Source organism: Coffea arabica, chromosome 11e, assembly GCF_036785885.1.
Source record: "Coffea arabica cultivar ET-39 chromosome 11e, Coffea Arabica ET-39 HiFi, whole genome shotgun sequence".
Classification (NCBI taxonomy): domain Eukaryota; kingdom Viridiplantae; phylum Streptophyta; class Magnoliopsida; order Gentianales; family Rubiaceae; genus Coffea; species Coffea arabica.
The window spans coordinates 60853325-60873040 of record NC_092331.1 but is presented as its reverse complement, the minus strand read 5'-3'; the positions used below and the strand labels follow the sequence as shown (position 1 = coordinate 60873040).

Here is a 19716-nt window from a genome sequence, read left to right as displayed (position 1 = left end):
GGTTTTTTAAAGCGCAGTTCCCATATGACCAGGTACAAGTATTTGTTACGTACAGAAAGTCAACTTTGAAGTCAATGGCGCCAACTGACTTGCAAAAATCTGCTAATCACATCTTAATCGAATATTAAAAGAGGATATCTGTTTCCTCTCATCAATCATCATCGCAAAGATCCAATACAATCACAACGTTTAGCTTATTTCTATAGATTCTGCCACAGTTATTTGGAATGGGGCTAGGATCTTGAATAGTTGCTCTTTTTCTACCAAAAAAACAAAAGAAATAGTTACTCTTTGTCCTTTTAGTATATGGTTTTCTTGGCCGGCACAGCTATAACAAGTATACAAAATACCTTCTTTGTTTTTCATTAAGTATCCAATTAAGGACGATTATTTTTATTCACGAGTAATAAGGCTGTGCTTAGTGGGTGCTCTCAAAGTGATTAGTCGAATCTACTTCTTTTGAAGAAGGCATGCCTCAAAAAGCTTCGAAGACAGCTATAACAAGCATCTGGTTCCGAGTTAGGCAGCAAATTAATTGTATCGCCGGATACATTTGAATTCCCAATTACGCAAGAGAGATAGATAGATCCTGGGATGATCTATTTCTTGCTGTTCTTTCTTTGTGATTGTAATACTTGCTTGGACTTTCACATGAACATACATAAGCTCATACCTACCCAAAAAGGAACATACATAAGCTAATAAGTAGTTCATTGTAAAGATCGGCAAAGGTTTCATTGCTAGCAAAAGCTTGAAGCAATTGTTTATTGGTAGAGACTTCGTTAGCTACAATAAGATATTTACAGGCTGCAATATCCCAATCGTTTTTTTTTTTTATTGGAACTTGTAGGTGATGTGTTGATTTTCATTTCAAAGATGAACCAAAACGTATTCAATCCGTGTAATAGCTTCAAGCAGATAATGACAAATGGAAGTAGTTAACCTCGAAATTTCTACATAGCGATTCTGTCATAATAATTCCTTCCTTTCACAAGACAAACCTCAGCCAAGGCTGCTTATGGCTTCTGGCACCAGGAAATGTGGTTACCTTGTTTTTCTCCTCCCTCTCTGCGTGCTGTTTATGGGAACTTCTGCATACCCAACTCAGATTAGTCGTATATATCCTTTTGCCTGCTCTAACAGCATCAAGACGTGCAATTCTTACCTTTACCAGCACAATGGCTTTAAAAAAGAGCAGATCGCTTCTTATTACTCGGTGAATACGTCACAAATCAGGCCGATCACTGACAACAACAGAAATGACTACCTTGTAACTGTACCTTGTTCTTGCAAAAATGTTAATGGCACTGATGGGTACTTCTATGATACTGACTATACTTTGCAAAGAAACGACACCTTTGCAAATGTCTCTAATCAGATTTATAGTGGGCAGGCTTGGAAAGTTGGCGGAGAAGAAAACTACACTGCGGGACTGAATGCCACCATGCATCTCTTGTGTGGATGTGTAGAAAGTGACTCTCAGATTGTGGTAACTTATACAGTCCAACCTCTTGATACCTTATCAAGTATTGCAGATTTACTTGCTTCAGATGTCGATGGCATACAGAGCTTGAATACATATCTGGCAGCAAATCCATCATATCTTGATATCGGTTGGTTGTTGTACGTGCCCATGGAGAAAAGTGGAGTTTCTCCCATAAAGAAAGGTGAGTAAATCTTTGTTAAGACCAGCTATTCTGATTGCGGTAACAATTTGATTCCTCTGCAATTAAACCCACGTTATGGTAACTAAAGGAGAAACCTGTCTTAGATCATGTGGCAGACTAATCATTTTTATTAAGGCCTCGAAAATAAGTCAAATTAGACCCCAAAAAAAAAAAAAAGCATATCAGAATCTCGTCTGAACATCATAAATCATGTGTAATATTAGATCGCAGTGCTGCAAAGGCTCTTTAGCTTTTCTAAACAAACATGCTAACTGCAAATTTCACTTGAGTACTAATCCTGTCTCACATATATTTCTTGGGGTAATTTGCCGTTAGTCAGACAATCTTTTAGGATTGGAATACCTTCATGCATCAGGCACGTAATCTGGATAATTGCACATTTTTTGGTAGAATAGCATTGTCCTAACTTCAGCATATCAAAAGAAAAATTCTCCTTTCTTACAAGCCGGCCAGCACTGAATACTGAGGAAAAACACAACCTTTAGAAAACAAACAATTACATGGATAAGAGAATATAACTAGAGGTTATTCTCAATTTTCAAATCACACTTGTCATGTTATTGTAGTTATGATGACGACTCCTTGATATGTTCTTTCCTGGGAATGTTATGCAGATTCCCAAAAGAAGCGCGAGTGGAAAATAGCGGTTAGCATACTGGCCGTTGTGACAATGCTCTCAGTATGCACGTTGCTTGTAATCCTTCTGAGGAGGAAGAGACCCCAGAGAAACAGTGGGGAGGATCCTAAAATGTTCTCTAAATCTATAACTAGCAATAAATCTTATTCGTTACATAAGCATTTCCAGAGCAAAGGAAACTCGGAAGGTGATGAGAGAAACTAAACTTGACAGCACTAAGACTTCTATATCTGTTTGTTGTTTCAAATTGTACTATGAGGGGACTAACTCAATTAAAGGTTCGTAAATATACAGATATCACAGCTATTGAATCCGAGAAGCCAGTTGTATACACTCTAGAGGAGATTGCAGAGGCTACTGGAAACTTTGATGAATCCAGAAAAATTGGGGAGGGTGGATACGGGAGTGTATATCTTGGGATAATGGGAAAGCAGGTAAGTTTGCTGTAGCCTCAGCATTCTGTTTACCTCCTTTGTGCAATTAGTTCGACTACTTTCGGATGTTTGAAAAGTAAGACCAGTTTACTCCACTGACAATTCAGGAAGTTGCAGTAAAGAAGATGAGATCAAGTAAGTCCAAAGAATTCCTGGCAGAGCTCAAAGTTCTATGCAAGATACACCATATAAATGCGGTAAGAATCATCTCCAAGTTAGTTTTATTATTGGTATATGAAGGAGGTTCCAGTATTTACGGTTCCAAGTCCTAAATAAAGGTGGAGCTGTTGGGGTATGCCAGCGGAGATGACCACCTCTACTTAGTTTATGAATACATCCCAAACGGTTCTCTCAGTGAACATCTTCATGATCCATTATTGAAAGGTAATCCGGCAAAAGGAGCTTATTATTCGTTATTGCATTCCGAATCTTATTAAGCTCTAAAATCTTCTGGATTTCAAATGATGATACCTGTTGACATATACTAGGAATGCAGATCATAAAATCGGAGTCATTGACTATAAATAGATGCTCCGTCTGATGCCAGATTTTTCTGCAAAGTGAAAGAAATGCTTAATACATGTACAGAGAGTACCATTATCAGAGATTTATATAGGATAAAAGCAAAGTTCCCATCAGCTCCAAGGAATTAAAAATAATTATTTAAAGACATCTGAATAAGACAATCATCTGAAACTGGAATTCTCCTAAAATTAGAGTGTGCATAAAACTATAATAACAGGTGGGCATTATTACTAAAGTAAATTTTCATCCTGCAGGGATAGTAAATTTTTAACATATATATCAACAATGCTCATAGCTATAACTTTCTCCCCAATTCCAGCAGGATTATCGGGAAGGACAATCTAGAAATCTTAAAAAATCAAGAAGCATACATTTTGCATTCTGATGGTCTTCAAATCAAAATCTTCTTTATCTAAAGCAATGTTTTTCAGGTCATCAGCCTCTCTCTTGGACTGCAAGAACACAGATTGCACTTGATGCTGCAAGGGGTATTGAATATATCCATGATCATACCAAAGCCAGATATGTGCACCGCGATATAAAGACCAGCAACATTCTACTTGATGAAACGCTCAGAGCAAAGGTATATAATAACAATTCACACCCGTGCAGAAAACCTGTGTAGCGTGGATTTTGTTTCTCACATCTGCACCCGTATAATTAGTGCCATCCAAATATAGTGCAGGAATATCTTAAGGTTCTAAGCTGATGTTCTATCCTAAGATTTGCTCTTGTAGGTTGCTGATTTTGGATTGGTGAAGCTTGTTGGCAGAACTAATGAAGATGAGTTGATGGCAACCCGCCTGGTTGGAACTCCAGGATACCTTCCCCCAGAGTAAGCACTGATGATAAACATGAGTCAAATTGTCTCTATAGTGTAAATACTCCCTCAAGTCTCACTAAATGCTTCTGTCTACAATGGTTCGCACTAAATGCTTCTGTCTCGTGTCTACCCAAATCACACCACACCAACATGTACAAGATAGATGTTTTTGGGTGATTTGACTCGTACACTCCTTGTTTCACAGGTCGGTGAAAGAGCTACAGGTGACGACGAAAACAGATGTTTTTGCATTTGGAGTTGTTCTGGCAGAGCTAATAACTGGTAAACGTGCACTTTTCCGTGATAATATGGAGCCTCAGAAGATGAAGTCTCTCATAACCATTGTAAGTCAACTATTCCGCAGAAAAATGCAAAATATGGTATGATTTTGAGGTCCAAGATGGAAAACTAAAACCAGAAACGTTGACAACTTAGGCAGAGAGGCATTGAGAGGAGAAATGTGCCATAATGCACATGAGGAGGCATTGCTTTCCCTCTTCCTCCTCTATGGAATACGTGGCCATAATCGACATGCATCTACTTTATCATATTAGTACCGCACGGATTCTTTAATTAAGATTTTGTGTTGCGTTGCTGCTTTCTCAGCTTAACAGCGCTTTTGAAGATGAAGATCCAGAGAGTGCCCTGGAATCCATAGTTGATGGTAATCTAAGAGGCAGCTACCCTATGGAAGATGTATACAAGGTAGGTCTAATAAAATTGTAAACTTCTTGTAGCAATCTGTAAGTTGCGGTGTTCCTAATGGAATGCAGCTACAGACTTCACACTTACACTTGAAGGCAAAAAAAAAAAACGTACAAATAACCAACACCTAAATCTTCCTATCGATCCAGGTTGAAAGCTTATCAATGTTGAAGTATTAATACATTAATTGCAGATGGCAGAAATTTCGCAATGGTGTCTAAGTGGAGATGCTATTAACAGGCCGGAGATGCGAGAGGTGGTAGTGGCACTCTCACAGATTAGAGTTTCATCAGTCGAATGGGAAGCATCACTTGGGGGAAACAGTCAGGTTTTCAGTGGAGTGTTCAACGGGCGATGAAGAGCTCAATTTGAAAACAAATAAAAAAAGAAGGAACGTAAAACAAAAAGGCACTTTCTATCGGTCCGAACAGATAAACTTTTCAGATCAGGTTGTGATCATACACAATTCTGCTCTACATATATATATATATATATATGGTTTTTATTTTCCCCGAGTGTGAAATGTTTCATTTCCATTGGATTAACGTATTGTTTTGAGGTAACAACTCTTTGTCTAGGAAATGTAGTACCTGTGCACATACAAAGAGATATTTGAGGTCTTTTGTTTCCTCGTTGAAGTCAGTCCTGTCCATAAATGTCCTGTAGCCTGACCAATATTAATGCGCTTCACAATCTCCGAATCATCTCATCTCCTCTCCAAGTATTATTAACTCTATATCATGGATTAAAAGTGTCTCCAGTCCATTCTGATGAACAAGGCTTGCTAGTGCTAAGGTTTATAAACAAGGGTTTATTTACAGAGCAAGGAAAGCCAAAATGCTACAAATATTATGGAACAAATGCTGTGAAGGTACATTGCCTGGGACTGCTGTCATTAGCGCTTCCTTTGTTTGTTCTCCAAGTAACTGAAAGATGAAACGAAAGAAACAGAACCTAAATTCGATCTTTTTCAGATCTTGCAATTTCCTGAATCTTGTAAAGAACTCTTTCCTGACTGAAAACTTTATTATGTATAGCCAAAAATAAATAAATTCAAAAGGATAAGGTTGAATATTCCAGAGGGAGTAATACTCTTGAGTGGAATTTTTTTTTTTTTTTTTTTTTTTGTGTGGATGCGATAGCTTTCTATACTATGGGGATGAGACTGAACCACCACCGAATCAGATGGGTGCGCTTGCTTGGATTTTTTAAGCAAAGCCACATTTAATTGTGACAAATTGGTGGGAGGTAAGGTTTGAACCCTTATCTCCCACCCCACTAAGCCTTAATGCATTGGTGGTGGCTACCAACCCAAAGGATGGTGGTCACTCTTGAGTGGAATAACTATTGGAAGTAAAGGTATAACTTTGGACACCTCCATAGCTTATCAGAAGAAATCTTATAAATACTATCAGGCTGAGCCAAGAAAAGGTACGGTACAAGAATATACTCCTATTATACTCTATATTCTTTGACTGATTTAAGCGTCGGAGCAGCAACGAAAAGGGAACAGAATCACAACTCACAGTAACAAGGAGGGAACGGGCTCACAACTCACAACCAACGGGAAGACAGTCCCGTTGTTTGGCTCATTACAGGCCAACTTGGCTACGTCTGTTCTGTTCGGTGTTCTGCTCGTTGGTTCATTGCAGGCCAACTCTGCTACGTCCTTTTCGGTATTCTGCTCTGGTCGTACTCCTTGGCAGACTCTTCAAATATTAAAGGAAAAATAATTAGATCGCACATCAGCAGAGTAATGTGAAACGACTACACATATTGGTAAAGACATGTCACTTACAAAAGATGTGCATTTAAATTGTGTTACAAATGTGAGGAGGGTAACATGTAAGAATAGTGTGATTTATGATATCAGAAGTATGCTCTGGACATGGTGATGATTGAAGTCCGAATAATCTAAACTTTTCGTCACAAAAAAAGACTTTTCGTCACAGAAAAAGAAAAAAGACAAAGTACTAAGAAGCAATGAAAATGGTGGAAATCAGGTGTGTAGCTCCCAGCCAGCACTTGTCGCCGTTAGAAATTAGAGCGATGTGCTACTGTGGGATGAACAGTCTAATCACCTGACGCTAAACTTGGCATTAAACCTGACGTTGTCGTTTCGTTTAGCTTTTGGCCGTTGCAACTTGCAAGGGGCCGCAACCGTGCAAATTACTAGCAGTAGAAAATATTTAGTCGAAATCACCCCTCGACTACTCTAGAATTACAAAAGTCGCCCCACCACTACCATTTTCTCCCAGATCTCAATCAAACCTCTCTCTCTCTCTCTCTGCCCATCCCCCGCCCCGATCTGATCTCCAATCGATTTATATGGCCATATACATTTCCAGAGTAGAATAGATACATACGTAATATATATACGCCAAAGAAGAGAAGAATTTAACGAAATTAAAGAAAATGGCGGGGGCAGCGTCGGCGCTGTTCCTACTAGACATTAAAGGCCGGGTCCTTGTGTGGCGGGACTACCGTGGCGACGTCTCCGCCGCCCAAGCTGAACGCTGCTTCACCAAGCTCATCGAAAAAGAGGTACTATACTGTTTTTTTTTCCTTTTCTCTAATTTTCCTTCTTCTTCTTTTCACTTTCGGTGAACATATTTTGCTAATCAAATTGGGATAAGAATTTGATTCGGATTGATCATTCATTTAGTTAGTTGACTATTAATCTTAAACTAAAGCGGCAGGATCAGTTAGCTACTTTATTGAGCCTTCATTTGTGATGATCATGCGGGCCTCTTCCTGTTGTTATTGTTATTCATGAATAATTCAACGAAGGAGAGGATTTTTGTTTTTGTGGTTTATTGGTCAAAAGGGTTGATTTTTTTTTTTTGGTTGCCTAAGCAGTGAGGATTTTAGATTAGGATTGATAGAATGAGAGGTTGGAGAAAATCCACCTGTTCGGTTGTTTAAATTCAGCTAGAGTATAAGTACTTTGTTGGATTCTATGTTGCTGAGTTAAAGTTTGCTATTTTGTATGCTACGGTATTGACATGACTAATTGAGCTGAACACTAAAATGTTGGTTTTGGCTTTGCTTGATCATTAGCTGAGTTGAGCTCAGACAAGCTCTTTATGAGCCAGCTCAAGTGGCTTGACTCATTTAAATGTCAGTTTCAGGCTTTATCCTTGTTGATATGAACTCAAGCATGGTTCAAAAGGTTAACAAGCACTAAATCTTGTTTGATCAGTTGACAAATCAATCTTATTTGAGTTTGTCCTTGATTTATCTATACGTGCAGTTTGAGTATTATGCTTATTGTGCCAAGTTCAAGTCAAATCCAATAGTTAGTAAAACTTCAAGCTTGTTTGGGCTGAGGTTGATTGATCTGCTTTTGTCACATATTTTTGTTTCATTTTGTTTATGAGTAGACTATGCTGGCCCTATATTAGGTACTGACGATAAGTTTGGTGCTTTAATCTGCTATAGGGTGACCCACAGTCTCAAGATCCTGTTGTTTATGATGATGGTGTGACCTATATGTATATACAGCACAACAATGTGTATCTGATGACCGCTTCACGGCAGAATTGTAATGCTGCCAGCCTTCTTCTGTTTCTACATCGTGTAGTTGATGTAAGAGCCAGTGGTAATTAAAGATCTATGCTTTCATCATATGAGTTTGAGATAGCATTAGTGGTTTTATAGGTTTATGCTAATAAAGTACTTTGAACACAGGTATTTAAGCATTATTTTGAGGAGTTAGAAGAGGAATCACTTAGAGATAATTTTGTTGTGGTGGTAAGAGGTTCTTTTCACTTGACTTTTGGATTTGGCGGCTTTAATGTGAATATCACCATAGCATATTTTTTGTTTGTTATGCATTGATATTTTTTGCCATTTACAGTATGAGTTACTTGATGAAATAATGGACTTTGGTTATCCTCAATATACTGAAGCAAAGATTCTCAGTGAGTTTATAAAGACCGATGCCTACAGAATGGAAGTTACTCAGAGACCTCCCATGGCAGTAACAAACGCAGTTTCTTGGCGCAGCGAAGGGATAAGATATAAGAAGAATGAGGTCAGTATTTTCATTTGGTTGATTCATTTCTTCTCACATTTTCTTCTTTGGAGATCCTAGTGATGTATTTTGTTGGTTCAGGTATTTTTAGATGTTGTGGAAAGTGTTAATATACTAGTTAACAGCAACGGACAAATAGTTAGGTCAGATGTTGTTGGGGCATTAAAGATGCGCACTTATTTGAGGTATGTTCTCTACTGCAATTATGCAGTGTTAACATTTCAGAATAAAATTAATGAGATTTTGTTGTGATTGCAAATTGATTTTAAAATATGTTGGTTTCAAAAGGTGTTTTTGTGGGGATTTCAGTTTGCTTATTGAGGCAAATGCTTGAACCTGTTTTTCTTTGCCCCTGGTTCCAGGCAGGTGATTTAGCTTGAGCTTTTAAGAAAATCTCATTAGTACCTCTTCTCACTCCTTCTTGAAACTGTGACTTGTTTGTGATTCATATTTTGTGCTCTGAACTTCTCTCTTTAACCAAATTTACACAAACTTGTATTCTAGAACATTTACCAATTGTTTAGGTGCTTGTGAATAGGACTTTTCCTTAAGTTGCTTGGTACATTTTGGCTTGTGGTTAAATTAGGGTGCAGAATACTTAGTCTTGAGTAAAAGTTTTTCTTTTTCCTCTTTTTCAATATTAATTATGACCATCTTCTACTGATAAATCTCAGCAATGGCCATTTGTCTTTTCCACACATTTATCAATGAGATTGTAATCCTTTCTTTCAATCTTGGTTGACGGGCAGTGAAGGTTCTTTTTTCCCTCTATCCGTGGTTTCGATATGCTTATGGGAATTGATCTGTTGCATAGACTTAGTTGACTGAGTAGGCTGGGCCTGTTTTAGGTCTACATGCATATGCTCTTCTCATAACTAGTAATGATGATGGCTTCAACTTCTCAGCCAAGTTCCTTTGCTCTTTTCCATACTTGTGGCCTTGTAATTCTTTCTTTAGTTTCCTCACATCAGGTTTCCTGTATTTTCTGTGTACAAGGCTACAAATTGAGTCGTTTTTAAGTGATTAATATACATCTATTTGGATAGAAAAATTGCCTCCCTGTTAAGTTCTTGGTCTTCAGATTGCTACTTTCAGCTGATCATAATATCATAGTTATGAAGTGTTAATGTTTCTGTCTGGTAGTGGTATGCCAGAGTGCAAGCTTGGACTGAATGATAGAGTATTGCTGGAGGCGCAAGGAAGAGCTACCAAGGGAAAAGCTATTGATCTAGACGACATAAAGTTCCATCAGTATGCAATCCATTTTTCTGATTTTCTGACCTATGTGTAATAAGTTTCGTGAGTAGAATAGTTTTGGTTTATGTATTTATGGATCTACCAAACTATGTCTTTTAATCTGTTTATGCAACCTTTTTATATAGGTGTGTGCGTTTGGCCCGATTTGAAAATGACCGGACCATATCCTTTATACCGCCTGATGGGTCGTTTGATCTCATGACATACAGACTCAGCACTCAGGTTTGGTTTACTGTTGATATTAAGTGTATATGTATTTAGTTATGCTTCTACTGTTCTGTGCATTTTGCATGGGAAGTGATAATGCCACAGTCTAATTCTTACTTCCACTGCCATTTTTACAGAATTACCAAAATACTCTCGCTAGTCAAATGTTATTATGTCACCAAGTCTAATGGACCCTACTGAATTCCTTGTCACCTCCACCGATCTCCTCTTAGTTCCAAATTCCCAAGAAGCCAAGTAAGAAGGGAAACAGAAACTAAAAAGAAACAGAAACAAGAGATTACGAAAGGATTTAAATATAACATTTTAATACAGCATAAATTAGCTTCACTCACCCCCACCCTCGCCCCAAAAAAAAAAAAAGAAAAATTCATGTTAATTACCGTAAAAATTAATTCCCCAAATGAAATAAAAAAAATCAAGAACTAAAAAAAGAGTTACAAAATGGTTTAAATTCTACTGTTAATACTGTAGAAATTAGCTTCCCCCAAAGGAAACACGTGCACAAAAATTAGATTTGTTCGCATGTTTTTGCAGCAGGTACAATTAATCCCCAAATCCGTTTGTGATTTACTCAGTGAAATAAAACCTCCTCACTGATAAGAACACTCCATTCAGAAGTTTTATTAGGTGTGTGTGAGAGTGTGTTTATCCATGTATACTATTGTATTGGTTTAAAAATTGAAGTCGATTTGAAGAGAAAATTTGAAGTCTACGACAAAAGGTAAACAAAATTAGAAGAGGGGAGACTTACTGTCAAAAATCTTCACGTTCGTCAAAACAAATAAGCTTCTTGTTTGTTGTTATATATGTTGAATAAATATCAGTAAATATTCCAGAGCCAAAGAGAACGGAAAAACTTGTGCATAAGATTTTAAACAGTAACAAGTCAGAGATGGCAATGGTAAGGAGTGTGGTGGAGCCATGAAAATTTAATGATATAATCACTTTGATTAGAGAAGGGTATTGTTGGCATTCTACGAAAAATGGCTGTGGAAATAAAATATGGGCCGGGGCATTATCGCTTGCCATTTTGCATACGAGTCAGAGCCTAGAGCAATAATTCTTGCTTTCAGGTCAAGCCTCTCATATGGGTAGAAGCTCAAGTTGAGCGACATTCTAGAAGCCGTATGGAAATGACAGTAAAAGCTCGAAGCCAATTTAAGGAGCGTAGGTATATTATGATTTTCCTTTTTTCTCGTGTACATCTGATTTAATTTTTTGTCTAGGAGAGAATTATCCATTAAAAAAAAAGTACAGTGTTTGGCATGGAGTCTCTCTCTTTCTCTCTTCTGAAGAAAGGATATGTTCATTATTGTCTGTAAAATACCAGTGAGTTCACTCATGAGATTATGTGAATTTCCAGCACTGCTACCAATGTTGAGATTGAGTTGCCTGTGCCATCTGATGCTACTAATCCAAATATTCGGACATCAATGGGATCGTCAACTTATGCACCTGAAAATGATGCATTGGTCTGGAAAATAAAATCTTTTCCAGGTGGTAAGGTAAGAGTTAATCCAAATTAATTTGGATATCATGTCTCTATAAGTAAGCATTGGGCTTGCGTGACATGCTACTACTGAGTGCAGATAATGTGCCAGCTAGAAGCTTTTTCAACCATCACGATCTCATACCGTCTAATTCCTCTTTGCCTATTTTGTTTTTCTTCACGTCTCAGGAATACATGTTGAGAGCTGAGTTTACTCTCCCTAGCATAACAGCTGAAGAGCCATTGCCTGAGAGAAAAGCTCCAATTCGTGTCAAATTTGAGATTCCCTATTTTACCGTCTCAGGAATACAGGTGAGCCTCGTTTGAGACTCCCCAAGTGTGCTTGCAAGTGTATTCACATGCGAGTGAAGTAAATTCAGTTGATTTCTTATGTAAATTTTGCTGAAATTTGCATGGACGTACGAAATACTCCTATGCATTAATTAGTTTTGTTGGAGACTGGCTTACAGCAGATAAGAGATGCATTTAAAATTATACATCCCATGCAACTTGGATGGGGCTTTCCAAGTCTCGGTGTTTTGATCTTACCCTATAGCTGTTTGGCATGCAGTTTGATCATACTCTGTAGCTGTCTTGCATGCGGACTTTGTTGTTTTGACAAGCATTAACTTTCTTGGGTTTAATTGATCGAGCCATCATAATATAAAACCATTGTTTCTGTAGGTTCGTTATTTGAAGATTATTGAAAAAAGTGGCTACCAGGCTCTTCCATGGGTAAGATACATTACAATGGCTGGTGAATATGAACTAAGACTGATATGAAGCTGCTTCACATGATGGCACAATGACTGAGGTGCCAAACCGGAGGTTTTTGTCCCTGTTCGATGATTGAAGTGTATCTTCCGGGACCATAGCGCATCTGTCTTGGGCTTTTCTTCGATTATACTTGCTTCTTTTTTAGTCCCGGCCTCCATTGATTGATCTAACTGCTGTCATTTAGTTCTTATAAATATGGAGGTCTATTGTTGTGGTTTAATTATTCCTTAAATTCAGAGTATAATACAGGTATCATGTTGATCTTTCTAAGCTTTTTTCCTGTTGATGGTGTTTTCTCAACAAAAAAAAAACCATGATATTGTTCCAAATTAGTGATTGTTGGCAAATCTTGTTCCCTGGATTGTGGTTTAGGAGGAGGATGTCCGCAATCCACACAGACAATATGGGCGAATAGATAGACCTGCACGATCAATGCTGGATTCTCTAGCTGATGGGGTAGGGTATAAACAAATGTACATGTTCTTGCTGCCTAGCGGTGTAAATGTCTACGGTGCTTGACAAAAATATTTACTGAAAGCTGATAAGTTAGGGTTCACTTTCCTGACAACTGAAAAATGCATCTGGGTTAAGGATGTTCTTCAAACATGTAAAAGTTGGTTGAATATGAATATCTTGTTAGAACTCCCTGAATGCTTTAAAACAAGTCATGTATCTTAGGCTGTAGCTTCCCATTGAATTATCCGGGGGGGAAAAAAAACTAATACTCGTACCTTATGAAGTGATGCACGTATAATCCTTGCCTTTCTGTTCACCAGTTATTGTATGTTCGAACAAAAGTGACCTGCAAAGCTGTTTTCTATTTCAGGAAAAGTTAGCCCCCATTCTTTCAGGTCTCATTCTTTCAGGTCTCAACTCTCGCGGCATGAGAGCAGTGCTGAAAAGATATTTGGACTGGCCTTCTGTTCTGTACTACTTTTTTTTTTCTTCTTATTTTTGGCACTAACAGTCTCTCTTCTACCATTAGTGGTGATTCTTTCTACTAAACCAAGAAGAATTTTGCGGTAAATCAGTTCGAATTGAAATTTTTTTTTGACAAACGAATTGAAAATTTGTTTATCAGAACATTTTGGTACATTAATATGAAAATCTTTGTTCTATGCCGAATTAGTTTCTTAAGCTCATCATTTTTCCTTATTCTAACTTAGAAAAATTTTAGAACATATAGTTAAGAAACTTCTGCTAGAAATGCCAATGATTTCATTACATCGACGCCTCAAAATAGCTCTTCATGGTTATTTACCAGCAATAAGTAATCGCACTGTCACAGACATCTTGTCTACATCATATCAATTTCACCGAAGTCGGTTTATTGTTGAAGAATTCTAAGTACTTTCACAAGCTTGAGAGTCAATTTTACCATAAGCTTTGCCACTAATTTAGTACTCCAAGCTTTGTCAATTTTAGTACTCCAAGTTTCAGCCACCTACCTAAGTTTCAGCTACTGTAGGAGTTTTTTTCTTGATACGGCCTTGGAGGCGTAACCTATCTAGCTGCCTTCCACTTTTGTTAAAAGAAAAAAAGAAGTTGGTTCAAACAAACTAGAATAGGAAGTATAACATTAGCTCTCAAATCTTTTTAAGACATTCATTAGTATGTCGTATACAATTTCACCCACAACCATGCATTAGCATATCACAGGACATGCATGGTGGCTAGGTAGCTACATACAATATACTACAGGAGATGTATGATCCATCCAATCTATTTCATATTTTCTAGATGGATCCTAATCTTTGTTTCTTACACCCAGTGTAGGTAATATCCTTTTTTTTTTCTTGTGTGCAATGTATGTAATTTCTGTATCTCCCAATTCCTGCATGTGACATTCAATTCCCACTGGTAATTCCATGGATAGAAGATAGCCTCTCCAGAAAGAGATTGAACTCCTGATCCCTACTTAGCATACTGATCCTCACATACTTTGGATCACTTCCAAAGCGCTTTCCACCTCTTGCCAGAATTTTGTGTCCTCTTAGAATTTTCTCTAAGTCCTCCATATCAGACTTGCAACTCATCCATGCAAAAGCTGCCCCAAAATTTGGGTAAGAGTGTTAAAAAAACATGAAGCTATTTGTAAACCAAAATGCTTGGAAGAACAGAAAGATAAAGTGTTTTAAGTCCAAAATCAAAGCTTTAATTACCAGGACGAGCTTCAGTGAACTCTTTGGTAAAGAGGCAGTATTCGGAGGGGTACTCGGTTAGACTAAATAGTTCATTCACTTTCGCAATCTCCCTCAACTTCTCCCATCTTGCAGCCATGAGATGCTGAGCGTATTCAAAGAAGTTTTCCAGGCCAGGAGATTTATCCAGTAAGCAGCTATCTGAAATGACTCCCAGAATCTTAGCAGCTCTAAGTTGGGATTCTTTAGAAACCCCAATTGTGCTAATCACCATTAAATCCACCATCTTTCTTGCCACGTCCTTGTCCCTCACAAGAGCCCATCTTCTCATGCAAATCATAGCAATAGAAAAATATTATAACTCAAGCACGAGAATATTATATTTAGTTGTCTTTACTAGGAATTAATTAGGATATTAGATAACAGAAGCCTTACCCAATTCTTGAACCAGCATGCCCGGTGCATTTGGAAACAGTAAACAGCATGATATCATAGTCAACTTGAGAGGTAATGGGAGTGTAGTGAGGCCAGTAATAAGCAAGATCGTGGATGATCTTTCCTTGAGGCCGGTTCACGACCGGTTCTCTCGTCATCCCACAAGGGTTATTTGGGGAGGTTACCATCTCTATGTACGGTTCATCTTTGTTAAAACTGTAAGCATCACCTCCCCATTTGTAGAGCCCTGACCGCAACAAATCTGCCACTTCTTGGTATGCCTGCAAATAAACAAGCAACATAATTAATTATAAATGCATAGGACTTGGGAGACATAATTAAATCAATTGAGACAGAAAGTGATTAGGCGGCTGCATTAGTACATTAAATAGTAGCATTACACATGATTGAAACTTAAACAAAATTAATCCTTCTAGCAACCTTCACATGCCCATGATTAGCGAATTTACATTGTCTAGATCACTTTGTATCATGGTTCAAAGTCACGGTCGCGGCCCGGAACGTTCCACATCGGTCTCGGCATATCGGTTGCGGTCTCGGTGAGACGCAAATTTTAAAGTATTTAATATTCTAAAAATTGTTAATAATATAAAAAAGTATGCTAAATAAAAATAATTAAAAAATAGCAAAAGAAACGGCCAAGTCAATCCGTTGCGGTGTGACTCGGCCGATTCAATCCGTCGCGGTGACGACTCGGCCGATTTCTCGGCGAGTCAAGTATTTCGGTATCGTTTCGTCACGGTATCGTATCGGTAGGGACCGAGATGGTGACGACTCGGCCGAGTCGTCTCGGTCTCGGCCGAGACTTCGAACCATGCTTTGTATGCTCAGCTTAGCACAAGGTTTATGTCTTACACAAACAATAGTACAACTTATGTTCAACTGACTTTTGGCCGATTAAATAAACTTGTACTACAAATAAACTAACATTTCTAAAAAGTCAAATCAATTACTAATTTATAAGAGGGATTGATGACTGATTTGGAAGCCGACAAAGCTAACCGAGTAGTAAGGAGCGGCTGAAACCACACTTGTGGGCTGAGGTTGATCAGAAGGGGATACAGCATAGAGGGCAGCCTGAATAAGCTGACTTGATCCGTTGCCCACTATGATGAAATGATCATCCACCTTTGCATTGCCCACCACATGATGCAACCTCCTGATTTCCTCCTCCAGTTTTGGCTCCAAAAACCAGCACAAGTTCTTGGCATTGGCAAAATAACTCAAGGACTGATCTCCCGTAAATGTAATTGTGCTCCTTTCACCTACCTTACTCCAGTAGGTCTCATATGCAGTAGGATCACCGCTGTGTAACGCACCAAAGATAAAAATAAAAAAAAAACAAAAAAAAAAACCATCCTTATCAATTTGGAGAACAAAAACTAAAAATGAAAGATATGCATGCAAGTAGTCTGTTGTTTGATTAAAAAAGGGTAATCATGAATTTAAAGTAAATCAGCGGGTTGGCATAATAATTATATGCGTTACGTATGGGAAAGTTTCATGCATGAAGATGAAGGCTAAAAAATTATGCAAAATTGTAACGTGCCTCAAAAACGAAAACAATAAGAAAGGATTTTTCATGGGTTTCAATAAATGGCCAGTTAAAGACTTTAGACAGCAAAAGGTGGATATTAAACCCGGCTTGGAATTGCAAAAAACATGAAGAAATCTTAAGCTATTAGGCTGCCAAAAGACATTTTTGGTTAAAGGAAAAAGGATAAAATAATTACTTACTGATCCAGATTTATAGGTGCTAGTGAGGAAGGATTTGGTTTTGTCCCGCTTCCTCCAATTTCAGAGGCAACAGCAGCTGAGTCCTGTTCAGTGGCGTTGGCTTGATCCTGGATTTTGCCGCACATTTTTCTCTTTTCTCTTCTCTCCTTATGAAACTGAAACTAGCTACCTTTCAGGGTGGTTTTATGCTGAAGAGTTCGTGGATAAAGAACACTGGGAAGTTTTTTTTTTTTTTTTTTTTTCCGACCCCAGGTCCAATGTTTCTTTGGAATATATAGAGCAGGAGACAAGAAAGACTCCTGCATAAAATATACCTTTGGTGAGTTTAAATTTCATGCTCTAATAATACGATAATCTGAATGAAGACAAATTCAATGAATTTCTCCTTATCCTTCCATTTCTTTCCTTTGTTTCTTTAACACATTGGCGAAATCTACAAATTTACATGATTGATTTGGGTTAGGAAAGCGAATGACTCAGGTGACCAGAGTTAGAGATAAAAGGAGATCTTTTTAAGTGGTACTTATCCCGCGTACCATCTCTTGAAATTCGAATGAGTGCACCTTCTCTGAAAATGGAAGAAATTATCAAATAAATCGGATACAGATGAACATTTGACCATGTAAATAAAGGAAAGAAAATCTTGTTACAGTGAATGGATGAGTGTTAAAAAATTTGGAAAACTTTAGGTATGTTTAGTGAGTGTTGTTTCAATTTTGTTAAGAAACTTATTGAAGGATGGCTTTCTATATATTCTCGTAATAATCTATAGAATTTTCAAATGCACGCTGGCTAAATGGGCACTCAATAAAATATCTACGTTACATCTAAATTATTTTGTAGAAACATATTCATAGTTATTGTATCCTTGTATTATGGCACTTTTTTAAAAACTAATGCATGAGAAACCTCTTAATGGGTGCTCCCGTTAGCCAAACTGATAATCTATTTTAGAGCTAGTTTATGTTAAATTCTTGAGATTTCAACGGTTGGGTTGTATTGAGTTGTGGTAGATTAATCTGCAAATTAAAAAGCTAATTAATAACGATCAAGAAAAAACTATTGTTGGAGGGAAAAAAATAAAAAAGTTAACCCTTGGGTAAATTCTCTAAATTTTAGTTAGCTTTTTTTTTTTTTTTGTCTATTGAAAATTTTAAGATCTAACCACAAAAACAAATTAGAACACAAAAACAAAAGATTTTTGAAGATTAGAATTTGAAATCATGTGAAAAAACTGAAACGAGAACATCCCATTGATTTTAACCATTTCTTTAGGAATTTAAAAAAAAAAATCTTTGTTAAGCAATAATTTAGGAAAATATTAAAAACACTCCTGTCAAGCTTTTTTTTATTATGTAACAGGATAAAAAGATCTTCACTCTGAATGCAGCACGCTGTTTGGCATAAATGTGGGAACTTAATTAACTTTGCATCTTCCATCTCATATGCGAAGATACTGGAAAAGTTACCAGGCTTTTGAAGCTGAAAACAGTGGAAAAAAAGAGCGTATGTTCAAGTCCTTCGTTCCGCTCTGTACAGTCAACTTAATCTTTTACAAGTCTTGAGCCATATGATATGGGTTGAGATCGAGTAGTTGCATTCCATGATGGAAGATTCTTTTGAACGTTGAGGGCTTCCAATATTCATGCCTCATCGTTTCTTTGACCCCAATTATATATTTCTAGAAAAATTTACACTACAGGGTTTAATTTTGAAACTTTACAGCCTTAGACATTAATTTTCAGCTAAGGAGGCGAAAATCATACATAAAATCATGTACCTAACCTGCAAGGAACTATTTATATAATTTCTGTCCAAATTGGAAAGTTGTTCAATTTGTTCTATATCTCCGCAAAATATATTATTGTGTTAGAGGATCAGACTTAGAAGAAAATGACCCACGGCAAGAAAAATATTTAGGAAGAGGGTAGTATTTAGGAAGCAAGATTCATGCTAAAAGAAAACATATATGGTTCATGTCTTGGGGAGGACACCTTCATCGATCTTCTGTTATGGCTAGATGTCGGCACTGTCGCTTTTTTTTTTTTTTTTTTTTTTCTAACGATGCTGCGTTGCAGACTTGCAGCAGCAGGCGGAGGAAGACCTCTGGATTTTGCATGTTATGGCGTGTCAATGCTGCCCCTTTGACTCTAGATTTGACTAATGATCCAAAACCATTGAAAGGTCAACCTACTTCTCTAGGAATCTTCTTGTTTTGCAACTGTTTCTTGGCCGGCCCTGTTTCTGTATCACACGTCACTTCAAATTGAATTTCAAGTCTCAATCTTTTCCTTTTTTTGTTCTGCAAGAGTTTATTATAGTAAGAGTTTATTATGGTTTAGAGGACCAGATTCGCATCAATGATTAGTAGTGTTCAATGCCATCTTTTTTTGTTGTTGTCTTGCTGCTTCGTTTTCCCAGAACACAAGCTGATTCGCGAGTATGACTACCATGTGATGTGCCACAGATGATAACCATGTGCGGCTCCTGATAATGCATGTGTGGATTTATCATCAAACAAGAAAGACTCGATAAAAAAATTCATAACGCCTTCCTGAAGGCCTTCCTCTCTCAACGGGCGGATTGGATTCCAATTCACAGCTCTCTCTTCCTGCTTAACATTACAAGCATTTCCTGATCTTCACTTTCGTTTGTTCCAAAAGCTGGACATTTTGGACCTTTCGGCTCTCGAGTGCGTAAGAAGTTAACCGTGATTTTCACTTTCCAGTGTTGCAATGCATCAACATTCACGAGTCAAGAAAGGTTAAAAGGGTTGCACTGCA

General features: G+C 37.6%; 3 protein-coding genes across 3 annotated transcripts; 2 read left to right on the top strand and 1 right to left on the bottom strand.

Annotated features, from left to right (window-relative positions):
* The first annotated feature begins 911 nt into the window (after positions 1-911).
* On the top strand, positions 912-5516 carry LOC113718643 (lysM domain receptor-like kinase 3). The gene is made up of 10 exons (XM_027243532.2): positions 912-1667; positions 2303-2512; positions 2620-2759; positions 2867-2956; positions 3038-3143; positions 3716-3867; positions 4022-4119; positions 4313-4451; positions 4714-4812; positions 5006-5516. Exons 1-10 carry the CDS (start codon positions 1019-1021, stop codon positions 5168-5170), a joined length of 1848 nt encoding a protein of 615 aa, XP_027099333.2. The 5' UTR covers positions 912-1018; the 3' UTR covers positions 5171-5516.
* A 1515-nt stretch (positions 5517-7031) lies between these two features.
* LOC113719077 (AP-1 complex subunit mu-2) lies at positions 7032-12869 on the top strand. The gene is made up of 11 exons (XM_027244091.2): positions 7032-7356; positions 8254-8400; positions 8503-8565; positions 8672-8848; positions 8930-9033; positions 9992-10099; positions 10231-10327; positions 11407-11504; positions 11697-11838; positions 12012-12134; positions 12507-12869. Exons 1-11 carry the CDS (start codon positions 7228-7230, stop codon positions 12603-12605), a joined length of 1287 nt encoding a protein of 428 aa, XP_027099892.1. The 5' UTR covers positions 7032-7227; the 3' UTR covers positions 12606-12869.
* A 1577-nt stretch (positions 12870-14446) lies between these two features.
* Positions 14447-17058, bottom strand: LOC140021431 (L-tryptophan--pyruvate aminotransferase 1-like). Its single transcript, XM_072072195.1, has 5 exons — positions 16934-17058; positions 16199-16502; positions 15176-15456; positions 14762-15063; positions 14447-14646 (listed from the first exon to the last, which is right to left on the bottom strand). Exons 1-5 carry the CDS (start codon positions 17056-17058, stop codon positions 14447-14449), a joined length of 1212 nt encoding a protein of 403 aa, XP_071928296.1.
* Between the last annotated feature and the right edge of the window lie 2658 nt (positions 17059-19716).

Bases quoted from the DNA above. Each gene is read 5' to 3' on its own strand.
- LOC113718643 (XM_027243532.2), top strand. From the start codon at position 1,019: ATGGCTTCTGGCACCAGGAAATGTGGTTACCTTGTTTTTCTCCTCCCT. The intron at 2,957-3,037 runs GTAAGAATCATC...TCCTAAATAAAG, and splicing joins AGATACACCATATAAATGCG to GTGGAGCTGTTGGGGTATGC. The intron at 4,813-5,005 runs GTAGGTCTAATA...CATTAATTGCAG, and splicing joins CTATGGAAGATGTATACAAG to ATGGCAGAAATTTCGCAATG.
- LOC113719077 (XM_027244091.2), top strand. From the start codon at position 7,228: ATGGCGGGGGCAGCGTCGGCGCTGTTCCTACTAGACATTAAAGGCCGG. The intron at 7,357-8,253 runs GTACTATACTGT...AATCTGCTATAG, and splicing joins CCAAGCTCATCGAAAAAGAG to GGTGACCCACAGTCTCAAGA. The intron at 10,328-11,406 runs GTTTGGTTTACT...TCTTGCTTTCAG, and splicing joins CATACAGACTCAGCACTCAG to GTCAAGCCTCTCATATGGGT.
- LOC140021431 (XM_072072195.1), bottom strand. From the start codon at position 17,058: ATGTGCGGCAAAATCCAGGATCAAGCCAACGCCACTGAACAGGACTCA. The intron at 15,457-16,198 runs GTTAGCTTTGTC...GTTTATTTGCAG, and splicing joins CAGCCGCTCCTTACTACTCG to GCATACCAAGAAGTGGCAGA. The intron at 15,064-15,175 runs GTAAGGCTTCTG...TTGCATGAGAAG, and splicing joins CATGCTGGTTCAAGAATTGG to ATGGGCTCTTGTGAGGGACA.